Source organism: Mauremys reevesii, linkage group 2 (genome assembly GCF_016161935.1).
Source record: "Mauremys reevesii isolate NIE-2019 linkage group 2, ASM1616193v1, whole genome shotgun sequence".
In the NCBI taxonomy this organism is placed as follows: domain Eukaryota; kingdom Metazoa; phylum Chordata; order Testudines; family Geoemydidae; genus Mauremys; species Mauremys reevesii.
Genome location: NC_052624.1, coordinates 115,856,227 through 115,878,478, shown reverse-complemented (window position 1 = coordinate 115,878,478; position 22,252 = coordinate 115,856,227). Strand labels below are relative to the sequence as shown.

Sequence of the window (22,252 nt, the reverse complement as noted above, 5' to 3'; positions counted from 1 at the left end):
GGTTTTATGAATTTTAGGTAATATTTTTATTGCCTGCGTGTGTCTCAGTTTTCCCTGCATGCTACATTTTGTTTCTCTTGGGTGGAAAATGACTGTTTGCTCTCAGGGAAGGCTCAGAGACATAGGTATGAATGTTGCCTAGTTGTCTGAGCTTGAATGGGTTATTGGAAAAAGACTGGCCAAGGCTAACCCTGTATCAGTGGTGAATCTGAGACGATAATTGCAAATCCAAACACTAGGACACTGAGTCTAGCAACCAAGAACCCAGAGGGAGATGGATTTCCTCACCTCTCAGCAGCAAGCTGAGCAAACGTCCTTCAGCTGGAGAACAAAGGACTAGAGAGGGGTGTGTGTTTGGGGGTGGGGGTAGAAAAGTTTGCTACTGGAAATGGTCTATGCTTTAACCTTCAGTTTTCTGTGCTAACCTAAGGACTGTCTGTGCTGTATTCCAGTTGACTAATAAACCCTACTGTTTTGACAATGCTGTTTTGAATGTCACTGGAAATGCTTGGCAAAGTGCATTAATCCCTGAAGAGTGTAGAAGTCTCTACCAGGAGAGTCTCTCCGGATTGGCGGGTAGTGATCAATCTAACGGGGATCAATTTAATGCTCCTCCCCCACTTCCCCCCCCCCCCCCCCCCATGTAGACCAGGCCTAAGTTGGCCTCACTGAACAAAGCTTGCAGTGTGAAACTGGAGTTTTGGAGCCACAGATGTTTGGCCACAGGAGGTGGTGAGGCCGTGTGGCCTACCTTAAAGGAAGAGCGAGACCCTTAGGTGTCTGGCACACTGAAGAGTTTCTCCCAAGAGACTATTCCGAAGCTAGGGAGGTAGCACCAATATTGTGGCTCTGTAACAGAAGGTATCTTTAAGTTTAATTTTTTTCTCCCTCCTACAGTTGGACTCCAGATAAATAAACTATAGGTAAAGGATTGAGAAATTCACACAATTTTTTAAAACTCTAAAATTTAAGAAATAGTTTTTCGGTAAAGTGTGTGGTGCATAACACAATGCATAATGGTGGGGTGTGGTATAAAAATTTTATTTGTACTAGTTTAGGAGAACCTGCATAACTTGTTTATAGGTTGACCACTAGTGAATAATGCAACCATGCACAAAATGATGCCAATAAAAATTGTACATACAATGTTATCATGTATTATAAGATTAAGGGCCTGTGCAGTTTGTGGCAAGTTAGAAATAAAATTCTGTGGTATAGCCCCTGGCCATATATTGGAAGTTCAGTGGCAGCCTCAATTTTGAAATAAATGCAAAAATGAATAATACAATGGGGACGGTTTTCCTTGTGGTGTTTATTTTGATATTAAATAAAATTTACTTTATGCTGTCTCAATTTTTCAGAGTGTGGCAGATTTTTGTATTAAACGCATTACTGCATTCTGGAAGTTGTCAGGAAGCTGGAGATTTTGGCAGCCGGGTAGGGGACAGTTGGTTCTTTTGGCACCTCAGAAGGCGTGGGAGGTAGTTAAGATTTTTGGCACCTAGGAGATAGTTAAGACTTTTGGCAGTGGAGAAATAATGCATCTAATCTACCCTTCTTCTTTGCAGGCAGAGGCAAAGAGTGATTTTGAATTTGTTGGGGGTGGGGGCCATAAGGGGCTTTGAACTTCTAGTCTTCTACCCTAGTGATCCGTGACAACAACCAACTTGACCCACTGCTCTCCACTCCAGTATTTCCTACTTCAAACAGCAATTATGAATAAGAACATTAAATGGGATATTCCTGCTTAAAAGGACTAGCAGTGAGCAAGTTAACAAAATTGATATTTAAATTGTCATTAGTATGTTGGAATCAACACCCCACTGTGGTGACTGTGACTATGCACATCCTGTTGTTTCAGTCTGTCTGTGGACTCAGGGCCTCATCTACAACTAGATTTTTTTTTAATTAAAATTTCTGATTGTTGCTACTACAAGTAGAGCTCCATGGATGGTAGCAACCGTGAGAAATCTGCTGTAGACAGACATTTTACCATTTTGTTGCATAGATCTACTCTGAATAGTTAGACAAGATGGTGGTTAAAGCATCAGCATCCAGACTTCTCCAGCAATCTCCTCTTGCTGGGGAGATTAAAAAATAAAAATAAAGAATGCTGACTGGTAGAGGCAGCCAGAAAGAAAACACTGCACAGGTTTACAGTCAGGCCCCTCTGAGATGAATAGCTTACCAAGCTTTGAAAATAATTGGACACTTATGAATAATGAGAACATTCAAAGTTACAGTAATAGAGATTTAAATTTTTTTTTAAAAGGCATGTGAACTCCTGTTTCAGGGCATAAACCTACCTCTAGTGGATGGAGGGGCTTATCTACATGGGAAGTTACACTGGTAAAAGGGTAAAGTATGAATTAAACCAATGTAACTCCCTGTGGGGACACTATTATTTCAGAATAAGAATGCCTTTTCTCGGTTCAGTTAATACTTTGGATGCAATTTAAACTAAACAGGAAAAAGACACTAATTGCAGAATGAGTGTCCACACAGAGAGTTATACCAGTATAACAATCGTGGCTTAAGTATACCAGTATGATTATATCTGTATAACGTCTTGTGCAGACTATCCCTAAGAAACTTGTCTTGTGGGCAGATTACTCTATAATTGCCTGTTGCAGCGTTTCTGGCACTTTCCTTTGAAGCATCTGGTGTTGTCCGCTCTTAGACACAGGATAGTATTCTAGGCAAACCATTGTTTTGATCTAATAAGGCAATTCCTACATTCCCATCTACATAAGGAAAAATAACCGCTGAAAACTGATATCTGCGATAGTTCCCCCCGAACCATTTTTGAAAATCAATCAACTGCCAGTGTAGATTGGAACAAGCCATTTTCAACCTTGCAACAGAAAACGTGACTGAGTGAAAATCAAAATGTTCTTGTCCCCATGTACATTACCAGTTAAACCTTTTTCAGTATCTGTTCTGAAAGGCCCATTGCTGACCTCTGTTTTCATCAGTTTGCCTTTCTTTGTATTTAGAAAGTTTTTTTTTCAAAAACCCAAAACATTAAGACAGACTTCTGCACAGTTTGATAGCAAGAGCTTGGTGCTGCTTCATATTCTGTAGCCACATAATTGTATAGGTAAAACACATGTATTCCACAAGTTTATATAAATCAATCCCTCCAGATTCTTCAGTATTCTGTACCTGTTGGATTGCCGCTAGATGGCACTGTTTTACTTCTATTCAAGTTCTGTTTTGTGGAGGATACGTTTTCATGTACAAGTTTCTTTTAGTTCAAACCACCTGCTTATCTGTCAGATACTTTAAATAGATCCTGTTCAGCAGCACCGTTGACTCGTCGTTATATTTGATAATTGTTTTTCCTGTCTTAAAAGGGTCTTTCCTTGTAGTTATCCCTACACGGCAAGCCACGTTACCTGTATATGTGAGTATATTTGTGTGTATATTGCCAGAAACACACAAATGTATATTCTTAGACAAAACCTATATTAAATTGGAGTTAATGTTGAAAGTAAATATTTTGGGTAAAAATTTAGGGTATTATGCTGTCAGAAACAGGATACTTTTCTAGACAGACAGTACACATTTAGGATAAAAATATTACAGGGACATTGTAATTATCCCCAAAACGAGCATTATAAACCCAGGAACTTCAGAGGAGTATATATTAGACTTAAAAGAAAATCAAATCCAGTTAAGGCTTCCCTCAGCACCAGAGTGACACGAGGCAATACACACAAAATTATAATTAATGCACATTAGTGTTTGTGAACTAATTTTTTAAGACATTAGAAAGTGTCAATTTTCTTTTTCTCTCATGGAGTCAACCTGCTTTTCTGGAAAATAGTAGTTCCCCAGTGCTGTTAGGTGGCAGAAAGGAGCAGCATGTGGAGCAAATGGATGGACCACTTTTACTAAGGGTAGCCTGGCCTCAGTCCCACTCAGAACGAAAGACAGTAGAGCATATTTGAGTTTTTCTGAAGGAGAACATTATTTGACCTCTAATGGAAAAAATTTTATTTAAGAAATGTAATAGATGAAATTCCCATTGTTCCTTTAAAAAAAAAAAATTCTGAATCTACTGATTGCACCAAATCTACAAGATCCAGCTCTGCTAGTTTTTGTATAAATTGATAATGCCTGGGCTGAGATCATTTGAGACAAAAAATTGACAGTGTGCTTATTTTCTTACAATTAATTTTAAATAGATTCTTTAACTCCCAAATTAATGGGTTTACTTGTAAATTTGCAAAACGTTAATTCAGTACTCATCAAAGAACAAGTGCTGTAATTTTGGGGAGAGTATGCTATATTCTTCGCACATTACAAAGTGGTCAAATACCTGCTTTATGTTCAAATCTCAACTGAATCTGGCGGGAAAGCTGTGAGCGCTGTTTACCTAATGTGCTGTCCTCAAGCCACTAATTGTATGACTTTAAACCACTTTCCTTAAACTGATGCAAAAGGTGGTGTGGATACTCTTACTGCAGTTTAAAGCAGTCCTTATTTTGCTTTGTCTTAAGTCAGTTAGGAATTGGTTTAAGCTAAACTGAAATAAATCACTTTTAAGCCAAAATAAATGTTCACACAGGTATTGACAAAACCAGTTTAAGAGCTTGTCAGCATGGGAAAGTTTTCAGTGTCTCTTTCAGTTATATCTATACAAGTATATCTACTCTGAAAAAGTCCATCCATATGGTTTTGTTCATATTGGATTAAGCTACTTTCATGTAATCATTGCATCCACCCAGATCTATGCTTTTAAAAAATAACCATACAATATTCTGGTGCAGTGTCCTACCACTTAGGTCTTTGAATTATGGGATACTTGTTGAAACCCACTGCAGTTCTGGAACTTGGGATCAAACTAAACAATAACCCACATGATTCTTCTCCAGTTGTCTTATAATTCACCTGATTTTTTTTGGGCAACTTTTGCCAGACAAATGCTGCAGTCCTGATAGTCATTTACGTGAACAGGCTGCTCCATAGGTATTAGCAGTCAACACAGCCAGATGGTGCTGGTTGACTTGAGGGACATCCATGATGATGTAGAAAGACTGCTGGAGGAGGACGAAATCAAGTAGATACTTCTGCATGACATTTTCCTGGAGCATTTCTCTTGGTGGAGCACTGTTTGTGGGCTCAGCCAATTGGATCCAACTGGTGGAACAGGATAGTCGTGTACAACTGGGATGACCTGCAGTGGCTGCAGAATTTCAGGCTGCTTTCCTAGAGATCTGAGCAGAGCTCACCCCAAAGCGGTGGAACACCAACATGAGAATTCCCCTCAGATGGTGGAGAATATGTGGTGGTCACCATCTGGAAGCTTGCCAAACCCAATTGCTGCTATTTAGTAGGTAACCAGTTTGGTGTATTAGTAGAGTAACTGTCAGGGCTGTTGTCATGGAGGAGAGTGCTGCAGACCTGGGTCAGGCTCAGAAAGCTTGCCAATACATGGGAGATTATTGATGGATTTGCTTGGTTGGGGTTTCCAAATTGTAGGGGGGTCATTGTTGGGACCCAGATAGTTATTCTTTGCCTCCTACACTAGTTTCAGAATTCACCAACAGAAAGGGTGTTTCTTCATCAAGCTGCAAGGCCAGGTTGACTGCTCTGAAAAATTCATCAATATTAGTACGGGGGTAGTCTGGAAAGGTCCATGATGCCAGGTTATTTAGAAATTCAGCTGTTTTATGCAATGGAAAAAATTTATTTTGCTCCCAAGATGACTAAGCACTATAATGATGGTGACTCCTTCTGTCATTTTGGGAGACCCATCTTATTTTCTGCATCCCTGGGTTATGAAACCTTTTACAGTATACTTCAATAGGAGAAAGAAGCTGTATAACTAAACACTGTGTAGCTTCAGAATGATGGTGGAGTGCAAATTTGGAAGACTGAAGGGAAGGTAGAGGTGTCTCATGACAAAGTTGGAGGCTTCTGAGGAATGTCTCCCTTGTCTCATAGGTGCTGGCTGACTTAGTTAATCCAGTGCAACTTTCTTCTGTGGACAAACCCTAACTACCCTTAACTAAACTAGTAGCAGAATTTACATCCCTAATTATGTTAAATCATATGCAAACGCAAGTGGCTACACCCTGTGTCCTAAACCCATTTATTTTAGTTCTTTCCTCTAATGCATTAAACTTTACCTGCATACCTGTTCCTTGAAAATGTAATTGTGAGCAGTTACCATATGTGTCCATTTGCACATTTTGTATGTGCTTTTCAGATGCATATGTTTGAAAGGTAGCCTATAATGCCTCAACAACAGGGCTTATTGAAAGATTTGATAATATATGTGAAGAATATGTCCAAGAGTGCTATATGTAGCATGTGTGTGCCTTAGCAGCTGCTGTGTGTCTGCCTCAGCACCTCTTTCATGCATGTCTTAAACAGTACTATTTCTGCTGTTTTCTTTCTTTAATTTGTGGGTTATTTTAAAGAAATAAAGGTAGTTTTTGTATTTGTTAGTCAGTTTTTGGAGAGTAAAAGTTTGTCATCAAAAATAAAGATGATGGTGGGAGAGGTAAGGGATTTCAAAGTGCAAATGAATATTTTTCAATTACTACATTTCCTGTCAGTAAATCTGAGCTCAGGCTGCCTGGAAGAGGGTAAGAGAGTGTATTGCAGAGTTGAGAACCCCAACCTCCTCCCATTTAAGCTAGGGATTTGTTATCTCAAGCACCTTGTATGTTGTAGCTGCCACGATATCACATGGAAAGAGATGTTTCAGAAATAGTTAAGATCCATGTAGGGCTTTATATGTTAAAATCAACACCTTAAACTTCACTTAGAAATCATTTGGTAGCTAGCATAGATCACAAAGCATGAATATAATGGACTCCTTTTGGGATATAGCCACATTCTGCACTAACTGCAGTTTCACAGTGGTTTTGAGGTATAGTCCTATAGAGTATATTCCAATAATGCAAAGTGGAGATTATAAAGGCATTGATAAAAGTAGCAAGGGCTGCATCTGAAAGAAAAGGTCACAACTTTCTTGCCAAATACAAGTAAGAAAGGAGGCTTTTGACAACTGCTGCTACCTGGAAAATCTGTGACATGAATAGCAAAAGAAGCAGTGAGCTTAAGTTAATAAGGTTCAACTTTGATTTTTAATAACAATTGGTCTGTTGAACAGGTTGCCTAATGATGCAGTTACAACATGCTCAATAGAGAGATTCTCATTGAGATTAGATAAAATTATGGAAATTATAGTGTACAGTTTATCATCGTTAATTTAGGGTTTGGACTAGATGATTGAAGAGGTCCCGCTCATCAACAGTTCTGTAACAGTTAGATTCCTATCTTTGATAAAACGAATTTATTCAAAAAAGGGAAACTAAAACTTACATTTAAATATATCTCCTCCCCCATCTATTGGAGAGTACAAAAGGCATGTTTTAAGAGTTAAATATTTCTAACTTATAAATTACGAGCAGTGTTTAAATATATTTTTAGAAATGCACATATAGTTTAGTTATTTGTGAAAGTATTAATATATTTACAATTTGTGTGCAAGATAGTTTGCTATTTTCACCTGTTTGTAATGCATCTACATTTATTCATTGAAATTGAGGTTTCTCTTTATACTGAACATTTTGATCCCATTTCCTAATCACCTCCATGAACCTCAAAAAGTAATAGTTTTAACTAGATATTTGGATCCTATGGAAAGGGTGACCACATTAGTCTGGTATTTAATTTATAGATTAGCTTCACACAGCAGATATTAGTATCACAGTATTTGGCTATGCTAATACTTTGGGTGTCTATAGAAACTTTCATCTGAAGCTCTCAAAGTATTCCCATACAATTAATTGAACGTCACATACCCTCTGGCAAATAGAATCATAGACGATTAGGGTTGGAAGAGACCTCAGGAGGTCACCTAGTCCAACCCCCTGCTCAAAGCAGGACCAACCCCAACTAAATCATCCCAGCCAGGGCTTTGTCAAGCTGGGCCTTAAAAACCTCTAAGAAAGGAAATTCCACCACCTCCCTAGGTAACCCATTCCAGTGCTTCACCACCCTCCTAGTGAAATAGTTTTTCTAATATCCAACTAGACCTCTCCCACTGTAGTTGAGACCATTGCTTCTTGTTCTGTCATCTCCCACCACTGAAAACAGCCTAGCCCCATCATCAAATAAGTGATCTGTTGTACAGATGAGGAAACTGAGGCACAGAGAGCGTAAATGGCTTACTTGAAGTCTCACAGTAAATGGAATAGCCAGGCACAGCACCTAAATCTCCTGGCTCCTAGAGCATGTTCTGTGCATTTGATAATTACATAAAAAACCTGTTAAAATAACATTACTTGACTTTGCAACTTTTGATTATTAAAGTTAGGAAATGTCAGAACAAAGGTTGCTTGTGCAACTTTAGTGTGGCTCTCTTGTGCATATGTATTATGATAGTCTTTTAATTATATGGTCACATTATTTTTTCCATATGAGACTTGTATTCATTTAGATGGAATAAAGGGGCCCAAAGAGTCAAAAGTGTTAACATAATCCTGTCACTGTCCAACATTAAACGATTTTAAACAAGATTTAGGGTTTGTTGTACAGACTTCAGCCTGCTTAGTGCCATGGCAACCACACCATTAAAAATCTTTCTAACCTTTTATTAAGGCTGCAGGAAAAGAAGGAAGAAACAGTTAAAGCATTTGAAATGTAAAATATTAAGTAAGGCTTTCATATTAACATTCCTTTTTCCCTTTTGCTAAAGAGAGATTTTAGAAAGAAGCAGCCCTCTTCCCCCTCCCCCATCCTTGTTTGACAATCTTGTAGATGGTATTAAAGATGGTAATTTACTGTCCTTTTGGGGAAAAAGATGGGCTGGAGCTATTGTTATTGGTGGTCGTGTTTAAATCCAATCCCATTCCCTAAAAAGGCAAAACAAGACAATCAAAAATGGAAAGAAAAGAATAGCAAACATGGAAAATGCAGTTTCTGTCTCTTGCTGACTCTCTCTTGCAAACACTGTCACAGCATGCTGTCTTAGCTGCTTTGAGATCTGGCAACTTGTGCCAGCATTGGACTGTTAAGGGTATTGCTTTGAGCTGCTGCTTTCTGGTCACAGGCTCACAACAACATTGCAAAATATACAGTCTTGGTTGGCTAAGTCAGATTCTTATTAGAAAGAATGAATAAAGGAGAGCGATATGAAAGAAATAGTGATAGGGAAGAAAAAGAACATGAGAGGGTAGGGTTGAGTAGAGAGAGTCTCATATCCCAAGTGGTGGTTGGGATTCAGCCACTGATGGTAGAGGTTATGATGTCATTTGGGGCCCTCTTTCTGGCCTGGTCTGGTTGGGAAGTCTCTCAGGATCAGGATGATGAAGGCCTGGGGTTCCAGGGTGTGGAAGCCATGGTAATGAAGATCACTCCAATAGCCAATTTTTCTTCCCAAGATCTCTTTGTTTAAGGACCCCAAAGGGAAGTGATGCATGGAATAGTCCATCCTATTATTATTATCGTCCATCAGTGAGGCCTGATTTGACACCCCAAATTTGGTTCACTCATTTTTGGTTTTACAATATTCTTGTTTACTAGGCATGATCTTAATACAGTCCTTGTTATATTACTAGGCCTTTTTGTTTGGACTAATTCAGTCTTTCTCTCTTGCTTTTTCACCTCTTCCCATCAGCATTTGTTATAGGTTTTTGTGGCATTTTATAAACTTGGCCTCACTTTTCACAGTTGAACTCACAAATGAGGTAAAGTTGTAAGCCCAATGATTACAACAGACTCCTCCCTCGTTCACTGAGCTGGATGGACCTGATCTTGTGATGACTAAGGATTCTATTGTGAGAGAAAAGAAACGGTTGTTGGTAGGACCCCTTCCTCATTTGTTGCAGAAGTTGGAAGCTGTGTAGTGAATGAGGGAGGGTATTGCAGGGGGACAGAAAGGTTTGTCTCATAGTGGCAGTAAGATGAAACTGGTATGTGTCTGACCTGCTAGTTCCTAGCTCAGGCTAAATTCTGCAAAATCTACAGAACTACTTGTGAGCTCCTATTTTTGACCGCTGTGATTTGATCCCCCTTTATAAGCTCTCTCTGTAGGCTTTTCAAAATAGTGGACTTAAAACCTGTGGGCTTCAAGCCCTGTCTGTCCTGTGATGGACTAATCCCCCTGAAGGATGGTCACAGTAGGTGTCTGTTCTGCCTGAGGGAATTGCAGGCAGGTGTTTGCTATGCTTGTCCATCTCCATAAGTATGAACAAGTCACACACACAAAAAATGAAACTCCACCTTCTGGAACAGTCCATGAAGGTCTCCTCAGACTCTAAGGAAATGAGCTCCAGAATCATACTAGTGGACAAGCCAGCATTGTTCAGTGTCCTGTCAAGCAGACAGGTGATACCTAAGGCTGATGCAGAGAAGTTAGCAATGAGAAAAGATCTAGCATCAACACACTAGCACAGGGGTGGGTAAACTTTTTGGCCTGAGGGCCACATCGGGTTTCTGAAATTGTATGGAAGGCCGGTTAGGGGAGGCGGTGTCTCCCCAAACAGCCAGATGTGGCCTGGCCCTGCCCCCTATCCGACCCCGCCCCCGGCTCCTCGCCCCCTGATGCCTCCTGACGCCCCCTCCCACCCAGGACTCCTGCCCCATCCAACCCCCCCATTCCTCGCCCCCTGTTGGCCCCCCCAGGACCCCTGCCCTATCCAACCACCCCTTCTCCCTGACCGCCCCCGTAACTCCTGCCCCGACTGCCCCCCGCCATCCCATCCAACCCTCCCTCTCCTTCCTGACCACCACCCTGAACTCTCCTGCCCTCTATCCAACCCCCCCTGCTCCCTTACCATGCTGTCTGGAGCACTGGTGACTGGTGGTGCTACAGCCGTGCTGCCCAGAGCACCAGGACAGGCTGCGGCTCTGCAGCTCCGCTGCCCGGCAAGAGCTCACCGCCCAGAGCATTGTGCCGGCAGCACAGTGAGCTGAGGCTGCGGGGGAGGGGGGACAGCAGGGGAGAGGCCAGGGGCTAGCCTCCTGGGCCAGGAGCTCAGGGGCCGGGCAGGAGGGTCTCACGGGCCAGATGTGGCTGTAGTTTGCCCACCTCCGCCCCAACACCTGGCCTGACCTCCACATTGATGTCAAAGTCAGTATCACCATCACTTCCAGTGTTGAAGTCAGGCCCTGAAATGGGCTCTCTGAGACCAAGGCAGGAGTTCTGTGCCTTCCCATAAGGACTGATATGGCAAGGCCTCTGGAGGGAAATTCTTCAAGCCCCGCACAGCATCATGGGCTGGAGAGAAGGAGCAGCCTACAACTCTGGACTCAACAAGCACAACTCTGGCTGTGTTGTCACACCTCTCAGCATCGATCCTGGCCTTGGTAGTTGAGAGTAGGAAGAACCAGGGCACCTTACACATCTTTACAGCCTCTAGAGGTCTACTCCTCACCGTCACGGAAAAGAGTCCTCCCTGTCATTGAATAGAGAACTGTCCTCTGTGTAGTCTGCCATTGTCTTCACCAGGGCTTCCACTGTAGGAAGGGCTTCTGATTTTTGGTTTTAACTAATGAACACAAATAAAACACCCCCAGGGGGGAAAAAATAAAAAAGGAAATTAGTGTTTATCCAATAAATCTTTCCCTCCCTGACACCTCTCTCCTTGCCCATCTAGTCTCAATTTTCTCTGCTTCCCCCGGCTCCCAGTTCCAGTCTCTTTGCCTAACCAGGACTGGCTCTGAGGCCCCCTTATCTCCCAGGCTCCTTGTCCCTGTCTGTACTCCCCAGGTATAGCTCTTGTCTCCTCTGCATGCAATTCAGGCAGCTTCTCTCTCCAAGCTACTTGGGTATCAGCAAAGGGTGCATTGAAACTAAAAGAGAGACTGGCTCCCTGTGTACAGTTCTGGTGCCTGGATCAGGACCCAGCATGGATTAGAACAGTCCAGTGCTGTAATTGCACAGAAATCCTGCTTGGGCCCCTGAAGCCCTGGGATGGAGTATGATTAGGGCAGGCAGAATTTTGGGGGAATTAAGCTACAAAGATTCTAGCATCTCTGTACTGAGCATGTGTGAACTGCAGTTTTCTCAAAGGCTTATAACTTGGCCAAATTTGGGTGGATTTTCATGGTTGCAGGAAAAGTCTCATCCCTGACAAACAGGCCACCCCACGTCAAGTTTCTGCTTCAAATCTTGGGGGGTGCTAGTGCTTCTCAAAGAAAAGGTCACCAAAAGTTAACATGGGCAAAGCACCATATGTTCCCCCTAATCTCATTCTTGGAGATGGCTGAACCATTTTGGCTGAGGCAGACACGCAGCCTGGGAAATTTCAACCCAAATAATTAGTTTGACAAAGTTACAAGCAACTGAAAACAAAGTCTTATAATAGGAAGTGTTGGGCAACCTTAATAGGTGGTGCTATTAGCTCTGCATTATGTCTTACCTATTAAAAAAATATAACACATGAGAGACTTCAGAGCAAGTTTTAAGTTAGGTCTCTTTCTCTGTATGTTTTTTTTTTAATTATAATTTCTGTGTTTAAGATCCTTATCCATTCTAAATATATGCTGACACTACTATTTAATGGACTCCATTGTCGTGTAAAAAGAGATATTTTAAAGTTACTGAATATAATGAAAAATATAACTTGGCCTTGCAAAATAGTGACTTTTTTATTTTAAAAAAATAGTTTTACTTTAAATCTATAACATCAAATGTAAAATAAGGTTCCAGGTAAAATATAATTGGTCTAAGTTATTGTGTCTGGTGGCTGCTATTTTTTCCCCATAAGTGTTGTATCAATAGTTATGAAAATTTACAGGTCAGTAACACAATCTACAGGCCACCTTTGATGACAGTCGTAGAGGAGGAAAGTTTTCTGTTATCCATTTAAAAACAACAAACAAAACACCCAAATAGGCAAATAAAATTGGGTGAAGCTGGTATAAGTTTTACTTTAACAGTTGGGGGCAGGTGTGCTAAAAATAACGCATGCTGATTTGATTTGTAAATTGATTATATTAATGTTTAATTTCCAGACGTGTACTTTTAATTATAGTGTTTTATAATAGCCCTCCCATTGTTTTTGTTTTTAAACAGATCTTCCTTTGCTGGATGGAAATGCCAAGTGCAGGACAATTCAGTGAACGATGTGGACTACTTCAGCTTCTTGTTTTCAACACTTACAGGTAATCCATTTGAATTTTATAAATTGAAATTAAGAACATGAAATTGATTGTGATAAAGTGATATTGGATCTCATTTAGTATAATGACTGTATAAAGTAGATTAATGATAAATATTAGTTAAATACTTGTACACAATGGAAAAAAGATCAGAAATTCTAGCATTGTGATATGCTTTGGTTATGGGTGAGAAAGGACTTTCATTCTTATTTCCTATTTTTAATGGCTTACTCTTTCACCCTCAGTTACCATGTGGACTGAATATTTTTCATATTTTGTTTCAGTATACAGATATGTACTGAATCTTGGCAGGGGGTTAGATTAGATGACGCTTGCGGTCCCTTATCACCCTATGGTTCTCTGTTTTCTTTTTGAAAACTTGAAGAAAATCTATTCAGCAATGTTTGAATTATTTGAGCAAGGAAAAAAAATTATTCTTGCTTTAAGTGAATTGCATAGCTGTTTTATTTTGATTGATACTAGAATTAATGAGCACCAATCTGATTGTGATAGTGCCCCAAACAATATTAAAAACATAACATCCAAATATAAAGTCAAACACAATAGAGTGGGCTTCCAGTGCTCTTTAGATAAACAGAATTATTACCAACCACTGAACACTGATGCAAATAAAAGTCAAGTCCCAAGACTTTCCCAAACAAAGAGGATAAAAGATGTGCTCTCCTATGTGTCTGGATGGTTAAATCTGGCAGACCAAGGTGGGGAGTGAGGTTTTGTGCATGAGTAGCAAAGAAGCAGTTTGGATTTCATATTTCATATTTAACATATATGTAATCCTCAATCAGAGGGAGAAATTATTAGTGTGAAACTAGTGTACTGTGCATCCTTAGTGCCACAATTGATATTTTACACATGTGAAACTGGATATTGCAATTTTCCCTTTGTGAAATTACTTATGCAGATCCCAGCTTCTTTTGTTCTCCACTTTTGGAGCTGAGCATTATGCTGCATGGATTCCAGAACTGTGAAAAGCCGTTAGCCTAGGATGGGCTCTGTGCCTTGTTGCATGCACAGAAACAGCACTTATAAAAATAGGCACAGTAGCAACTCCTATTTCAATGCCTTTTTTTTATCCCTGGTGGTGATCTTATGGAATCTCTGGTCATGACTCTGGAGTTAATGATGAACTGAGTTTTACACTTAAAGCAGGATTTCAGCTTCTTTGCTTTATATGAAGAATACAATATATCTTTGATAAAATTACTGTATTTACTCTATTTGAGTTACAGAACAAGTTTTCTGAAAAATTGAGTTAAAATTTATTTTAAAATGTGTTCTCTAAGAAACTTGGCATTTTTCAAAGCTTTTTAAATCTTGAATAATCTTAATGGAAAAATAAGCTTCATATTTCTCCTCCTTCTATTCCTACCCCGATCATATTCTTGCTCATCTCTATGCATTTCCAAGGCTCCCCACAGTGCTGCTTCCTGGTGTCAGGAGCTGAGAGGGGACAGTGAGGGGTTCAGGGTAGAGTGGGGTTATGGGAAGGAGCAGAGGGAAACAGATGTGTGGCTTTGGGAGGGATGAAGGATTGTATTGAGGAGAGATGAGTGCTGTCCAAAGAGTGGGGCCTAAGAATTGGGGAGGTAGGAAGATGACCAGTCTCTGAGGGCTGATGTCTTCAATTTATGGCCCCAGTGATGTTGCCTGAGTGCACAATGGAGCTGAGGCAGTAGTGCTGTTGTGGGTAGCCTTTCATTCACTGGTGCCTTGACACAAAGGGACTGGGCTCCCTGTTCCAATCATCAAGACCAGTGCACAGTCCTGGTTTCACCAACACAGGATCCCCCTGCATATGAACCTCTTCTCACATTCCTGACCCAGTGTACATTCCTGACCTCGCTCAACATTGCCCCGAATCCCCCATTTTTCGCTACTTGCCCATTATGGTCCCTTTGTAGACTCCTCTTTCCCGTTCTCCTCAGACTCTCTGCACAGCCTCCTCTCTCTCACTGCATGCCCCCTGCTGTCCAGTTTACCTCCAGACTTTTATAGGTAACTAAATTAACATACATATGTTTCCTTTTAACTCTGAGAGTCACATTCCAGAGTTTAATATCTATACATTTACTTGGTTGCCCATATTAAAAAAAAATAGTTAAAATAAAAAAACACTCCATCCTGTATCCCAGATAACCAACTTCTGCCACACTGTTCCTCTCAGCTCTCTGGTACCAGAAAGCAACAACACTGGAAACCATGCGGGAGGGAAAGTGTGATTCTTCATTGAGTGCCTGGACATGGCCATTCCACTGTAGGTGTGTGTGTGCCCCGAGCAGTCGCCAGAAATTTTTCCCTCAATGGTACCCATTGGGTTGGCTCTGGTGCTGTGTGCTCACAGCGCTGGTATAAAGGGCCTGGCTGAGCCTGCGCCCCTTCAGTTCCTCCTTACTGCCAGTGATGTTCGCTGAAACTGCTCTGCATGCTATGGCAAGCTGTTCTTAGTGCTCTTCATTTTTATTTGTTTCTTCATATTGTGTATAGTTAGAGTGTGAACAGTTGCTTAGTTATATAGTTTAGTTGGCGCTTCTCCATCAGCTAGTGGAGTTTTGCCCGGAGGCATTTGCTGAGGCCAGAGACCTGCTGTCACTTTCAGTATCACCGGCAGTACAAGAATCGGCAGCATTGGTGCCAGTGGGCAGGAGGAACATGTAGCCCCCAGCTGTCATCTGGTTCCAGACCCTGCAGTACCTCTAGAAGGAAGCTGTCGTGGCTGGCCCCGATGCAAGCCTCCCAGCCTCAGCACCAATTTCTGGCACCAGTAGGAACCACACCATCATGATTCCTGGAGGAAATCTTGTTAGCTGATTTGAAGGTTGGGTCAAACTCCTCCCATCCAAGGAGTCGCCCTTGTTATCCCTCCAGCCATCCAAGCCCCATCATGGACCCCAGCACAGGTGTGCCCACCGTGTCCTTGGTCTAGTGGTCACTGTTCGCCCTTTTGGAACCCTTTGGGGTTTGCCCCAATGCCAGGGACTCATTCTAAAAGCTCTGACTCGGAGGCTTCCAAGAGAAGAGTGCCTCCGTCTCATTGGGCAGTGCCCAACCTGGACTTCGGCATTGAGCCCAGTATTGAACTTCAGGATGCGAATCTGCGGGATCCCGTCAGTGCAGAAGGAGAGGAGGTGGTCCCCTGCATGTGCAGGCTGCCTCACCCTCCTCCCCGGATGAGGCAGTGTCGGGGTGGATGTGTCGCCTCCTCAAGATGATTATAAGGCCCACCTGGAGCTATTGAAGAGGTTGGCCTCAAACAGGCTTGCAAGCAGAGATAATGAAAGAATCCTCCCATAGCCTGTTTGACATCTTGGTTGCTGTGGGTATGTCGATAGTTGTTCTACCTCTCAATGAAGCCATTATGGACCCACTGAAAGCCCTGTTGCAAACCCCTGCCTCCCTTCCCCCCACATCGAAAAAAGTTACGAGTTCCTATATTCTCATCTCTCCCTCCTGCCCCCTGGGGACCTTGGTGGTCTCAGCGGTCAATGAATGGGAGAGTCGGGGCCTACAAGGGGCAACTCCTAAAGCAAATGACTCCAAGAAACTGGACCTTTTCAATAGAAAGGTTTATTCTACTGGGGGACTACAGCTTAGGATCGCCAGCCAGCAGGCGTTGCTGGACAGGTACAACTTCAGTGTGTGGGACTCCATGTTGAAGTTCAAAGACTCGCTTCCCCAAGAGTCCAGGCAGGAGTTCTCCTCCTCACTGGTGGAGAAGGGGAAGGTAATAGCTTGGGCCTCCTTGCAGGCATCCCTGGATATGGTGGACATGGTGGCCAGGTCCGTGGCCTCCGCGGTGGCCATGCTTAAGAGCTCGTGGCTACAGTCCTCTGGTCTCCTGAGGTCCAGCAATCCCTACAGGACCTCAAGGGTGGTCTCAGACCTATTCTAGGCTTGTGCCGACTCAATGGCTATGTCAAGAAACTGAAGTTCCGCATGGTCTCCCTGGCTTCTATTATTCCTCCCCTGCGGATCCCAGGGACTGGTACTCTGCTCTCGATTTAAGAGATGCCTATTTTCTCATTTTGATCTTCCAAGGCCACAGAAGGTTCCTCAGGTTTTTTGTGAACCAGGCCCACTACCAATTCCTGGTTCTCCAGTTTGGCCTATCAATGGCCCCGCGAGTGTTTACAAAGTGCATGGCGGTAGTGGCGACTTTCCTGAGAAGACGGGATGCAAGTCTACCTGTATCTGGATGACTGGCTAATCAGAAGCCAGTCCAAGGCTCAGGTAGAGTCCAGAATCCACCTCAAACAGTCGACTTGATGGGCCTCGGGCCTGCTGATTAAACCTATTGTCTATTAAAGTCTATTCTCACTCCGGAGCAGAGGATAGAGCTTATCAGAGCTGTGCTTGACTCCACCCAGGCCAAGGCCTTCCTCCCAGAACGCCGTTTCACATGATCATGTCACTAATGGCACACGTCAAGGACCACCCTATTACGTTTTTGTCTGAGACTTTTAGGTCACAGGGCCCCATTCATTTACATGGTGCAGCATGCAAGACTATGCCTCAGGCTCCATTAGGCTTGACTGGCCTTGGTCTACTCACTGAACCGCCACCATCTAGATTCCGTGCTCACAGTGCCTTCCCCAGTCCTAGTCTCCCTCAGTTGGTGCTTGGACCCTCTGGCGGGTTGCTCAGGTGTTCCCTTCGCCTGGCCCCAACCTTTGATTTCTGTGATCTCAGACATGTCAGAGTTGGGCTTGGGAGCTCAGACCCAAAGCCTGTGGTCCCCAGAAGACACATCAATGTCAGAGAGCCCAAGGCAGTTTGTCTGGCCTGTCAGGTGTTCCTCCTCACATTATGGGCAGGAGTGTGCTAGTGCTCATGGGCAACGCTGCAGCCGTGTTCTACCTCATCAGCCAGGGAGGGGCTTGCTCTCCCTCCCCCGTGTCAGGAAGCAATTCACTTGGGAGAGTTTTTTCCATAACCCAGTCAGTCCACCTTGAGGCTTCTCACCTTCCAAGAGTGCAAAATGAACTGGCAGGTGTTTCTCCCGTCACTAGAGTAGTCCCCTCGCCCGGATATCGAAAGGGATGTTTTCCAGCAGTAGGCGACTCCCCAAATAGACACTGTTTGTGACCTGACGCAACAGAAAGTGTCACCAGTTTTGCTTCCTATGAGGCCACAGCCCTGGGCTCGCTCATGGATGCCTTTTTGCTCATGTGGACAGTGCACTTGTTCTACGCTTTCCCCCCATCCTGCTCATGCACAAAGTTCTGGTGAAAATCAAGCAGGACAGGGCACAGGTCATTCTCATGCTCCCTCTCCTCCCAGACCTGATCTCCCAGAATCACAGTTGGCTGCTCCACCCTAACCTCAGCATCACCATCCACTTGATGGCCTGGAAGCTCTGTGGATAAATAGTGTCGAGTTGGTCTGCTCAGACAGGTCTGCTGGGTCCTATTAGGTAGCAGGAAGCCCTTTACCAGGGCTATGTACCTCTCCATTTGGGCATCCCAGCGTGGCCGTTCTTGAGTATTTTTTACACCTGAAACAGCAGGTTTTAGCGATTTCCTCAATTTAAGGTTCATCTCATAGTGATTTCAGCATTCCATCCTCCCTGGTGAATAACTGATCTATTATTTCACATGAGATGACCATTTGTTTCCTCAAAGGCCTAGAAAGACTGTACTCACAAATACAGGAACCAGTCCCTCCATGGGACTGTGATGGGTGGACTAGGACCTGAGGCCCCCTGCTGGAAGCCTTTTGTCCCTGTCACACCCCGCCCCAGAAAAGGGCAACACAGAGGTCCTCAAAGCTGTCTAGAGCGGTTATGTGGGAAGCAGCCCATCAGGGCCCAGCAGGTCAGTATAAGAAGAGCTGCAGGGCCAGACCAAGTTGAGTTCCTTGCTAGAGCTGGAGGAGCATGGATGGTGTGTGGCTGGCTGAGGGAGCTGCAGGACCTCGGAGTAGTCCAAGGTAGTGCTGCCAGAAGCCATGGAGAGCAAGAAGGAGCCCTGAGCTTGATTGCAGGGACTCCATAAAGACAAAGCCCTGAGGTAAGGGTGAAGATGGCACAGGGAAGTGGCCCGGGGAACTAGAGCAGTAGTGCAACTTAGATAAAGGGACACAGCAACAGCTGCTATCTACAGGGTCCCTGGGCTGGGACCTGGATTAGTGGGTGGGCCCAGGTCCCCCCCAACCCTCATTAGTCACTGGGAGAAGTAGCCTGGGCATTGAGGCACCCCAGAAGGGGGAGCTAAACTCTTTTAGTGGCCCATATGAAGAGCTGGGGCCACAAGGGCCCTGAGAAGGCAAAGACTGCCTTCAGGGAAGGAGTCCTGGGGCATTGCTCTATTCTGGAGTGGGGACAAACTGAGAGAGACATTACAGAGGGCACTGAATTGGAAAATCTCTCCAGGTAAGAGAGGCCTGGTGGGGTGAACCCTGACTAAAAGGGGCAGAGATTATTAAAGTTGTCCAGGTAGATAGGCCTGGGAGAGAAGACGTTGAGCAACCAGGGTGGAAAGTGAATGGCTCTCCCTGTAGAAAGGCCTGAGGGAGAAGACCCTGATCTACTGGAGTGAGGGACCATGAAATCTCTCCAGGCAGAGCCAGGGCAAGCACTACTAAAAAGCTCCCTGGGTAAGAGGCCCCTGTTGGACTTGTACCCTGAAAGAGATTTGCTTTGCTTTTATCACACACTCTCTCTCTCGACAAGTCATTTTGAGAGGGCTGAGTCAGCAACGACCCAACACAAACAGGTAGAGAGAGGGTGCAGGCACACGCACTCAGCCAGGAGGTGTTCCTGAGACATGAGTGCAACCCTGTACAGAAACCTAAAGCTGGTCTTGTCACAACTGAGAGCCCCCCATACCCACGTTTGAGCCACTGGCAATGTGCCCTTGTCATACCTTTCCTGGAAGGTGGCCTTTCTGATGGCTATTACTTTAGCCAGGAGGGTCTTGTAGGTCCGTACTTTTACATCGGACCCCCCCATACACAATCTTCTTTGAGGATAAGCTGCAGCTTCACCCTTACTCTGCTTTCCTCCCAAAGGTGATTTCACAGTAATCCCTCAATCTTTCTGCCAGTTTTCTACCTAAAAACACACATGAGCACCAAGTCCATACTCTGGATGTCAGATGTGCCCTAACATTCTACATCGAGAGGATCAAACCGCTCTGTAGATCCATCCAACTCTTCATAGCAATTGCTGAAAGAACTCGGCTCAGAGACTTTCATCATGGATTACATCATGCATTCGCACGTGTTATGAGCAGCAGGTGTTCCACCACCAGCTATCCTGGCTGCACGCTCCATGAGAGCACAAGCATCAGCATTGCTGGCTCATGTCCCTATTCAGGACATTTGCAGAGCGGCAACTTGGTCATCAGTGCATACATTTTCTACTCATTATTCCATTACTGAACAGGCTAGGGATGATGCCAGTTTCGGTCGAGAACTCCGATTCCACCATCCTATGCTACTGCTTGGGAGTCACCTGAAGTGGAATAGGCATGTGCAAGCACTTGAAGAAAAAATGATTACTAACCTTTTCATAACGGTTGTTCTTTGAGATGTGTTGGGCATGTCCATTCCACAACCCGTCCTCATTACCCCTATTTTGGAGTTGGCGAGAAGGAAGGAACTGAAGGCCTGCGGGTTCAGCCAGGCCCTTTATACTGGTGCTATGAGCTCGTGGCACCAGAGGGCACCAGAGCTGATCTGACAGGTACCACCAAGTGAAAAATTTCAGGTGACTGTGCTTTGGGCGCGTGCACATCTCCAGTGAAAGGTAAGGTTATGGAAAGGGCTGGTAACCATTTTTTCTTCTTTGAGTGCTTGCTCATATTGATTGCAATTAGGTGTGCGCGCACCGCGTGCACTATCGTCGGAAGATTTTTACCCTAGCAACACTCGGTGGGTCGAGTGAGGCTGGAGTGGCACCCTGGAGTGGCACCCTTATGGCGCCGGATATATGTTCCTGCCAACCCAGCGTCCCCTCAGTTCCTTCTTACCGCCTGTGACGGTCGTTGGAATTGTGGAGCGCGGCATAGCTGATCTCCACCTCCCTAGCTTTCCTCATTGTATTATAGATAGATGTTTAGTGTAGTTGTAAATATTTTTTTGTAGTTATAGTGTACTTATCAATGAGTTTTATATAGTCTAGTTAGTACTTGGAGGAAATGAGGTTCATCCCCTTCGCTCCTCCCCAGTACCAGGGCCCATGCCCAGGTCTTCGGGTTTCAAACCTTGCTCGGCCTGTCTCAAGCCGATGCCTACGGGAGACCCCCACGACTCCTGCTTGAAGTGCCTGGGGGAATCCCATCAACCAGATAAGTCTTTCAAGCCTCGAACAAAAAAGGAGCGGGACTTTTGTTTAAAACAGCTCCTAATGGAAGCGGCACATAGCCCAGCGCCTTCGGTACCACGCATAGACCAGACGCTGTCAGTCCGAAGCGCGCCTACAGCACCAGAACGACTCTCAGCACCGGACGTCTCCGGCACCGGTACAGTCGCGACATCGTTCGCTGTCTCCGTGGCCCAAGAAACAGCACAAACTACCTGCTGCTTCTATACAGTTGCAGACACCGTCTGTGGCCCCATTGGAGCAACAGCCCGGACCGGACCATCCCACTAAGGCTACAACTCCGGCACCGCTGATTTCGGCACCGTTGATTCCGGCGACACAAGGGCCGTTGAGTCCAGTGCACACAAGCTCCCCGGTGCGCACTGTGGTTGAGCTCGGCCTGCTGTCCACTCCAGAGACCTTCTCCACCACTCGCGACCTGATCGCGCTAACGGAGCCTGGACTGCCCCAGCCCTCGGCACCGCTGGTGCGGACTGTTCAATCCATAGGGAAACTTGCCTTCATGCGACCCTCCTCGCAGAGTGAGACAGCTTGGCACCAATCTCGGTCGCGGTCCCGATCCCTCCAATGGTCCCGGACCTGGCACCGCTCGCAGTCTCGGCACTGATCCCCATCTCAGCGCCGGTTGTACTCACGGCGCCGCTCCACCTCACGCAGGTCTCCCTCCCGGTATGATCAGTACCAGTCCGGCTCCCGGCACCGGTCGCCTCACAGCCGATCCCGACACTGCCTGGACCGTAGATCCTCATTGAGATCTAGATTGGCTTCCCGGCACCCTTATGA

The 22,252-nt window shown here is 44.4% G+C and overlaps 1 protein-coding gene across 7 annotated transcripts in view; it reads left to right on the top strand.

The window, feature by feature from the left end:
• TEX10 (testis expressed 10) overlaps positions 1-22,252 on the top strand; it is a 120,263-nt gene that overhangs the window by 48,303 nt on the left and 49,708 nt on the right. For all 7 annotated transcript variants that reach the window (XM_039525069.1, XM_039525071.1, XM_039525075.1 and 4 more), the window contains exon 10: positions 13,043-13,131. In XM_039525069.1, coding sequence (XP_039381003.1) covers positions 13,043-13,131 — 89 coding nt within the window. The remainder of the gene's footprint in view (positions 1-13,042; positions 13,132-22,252) is intronic.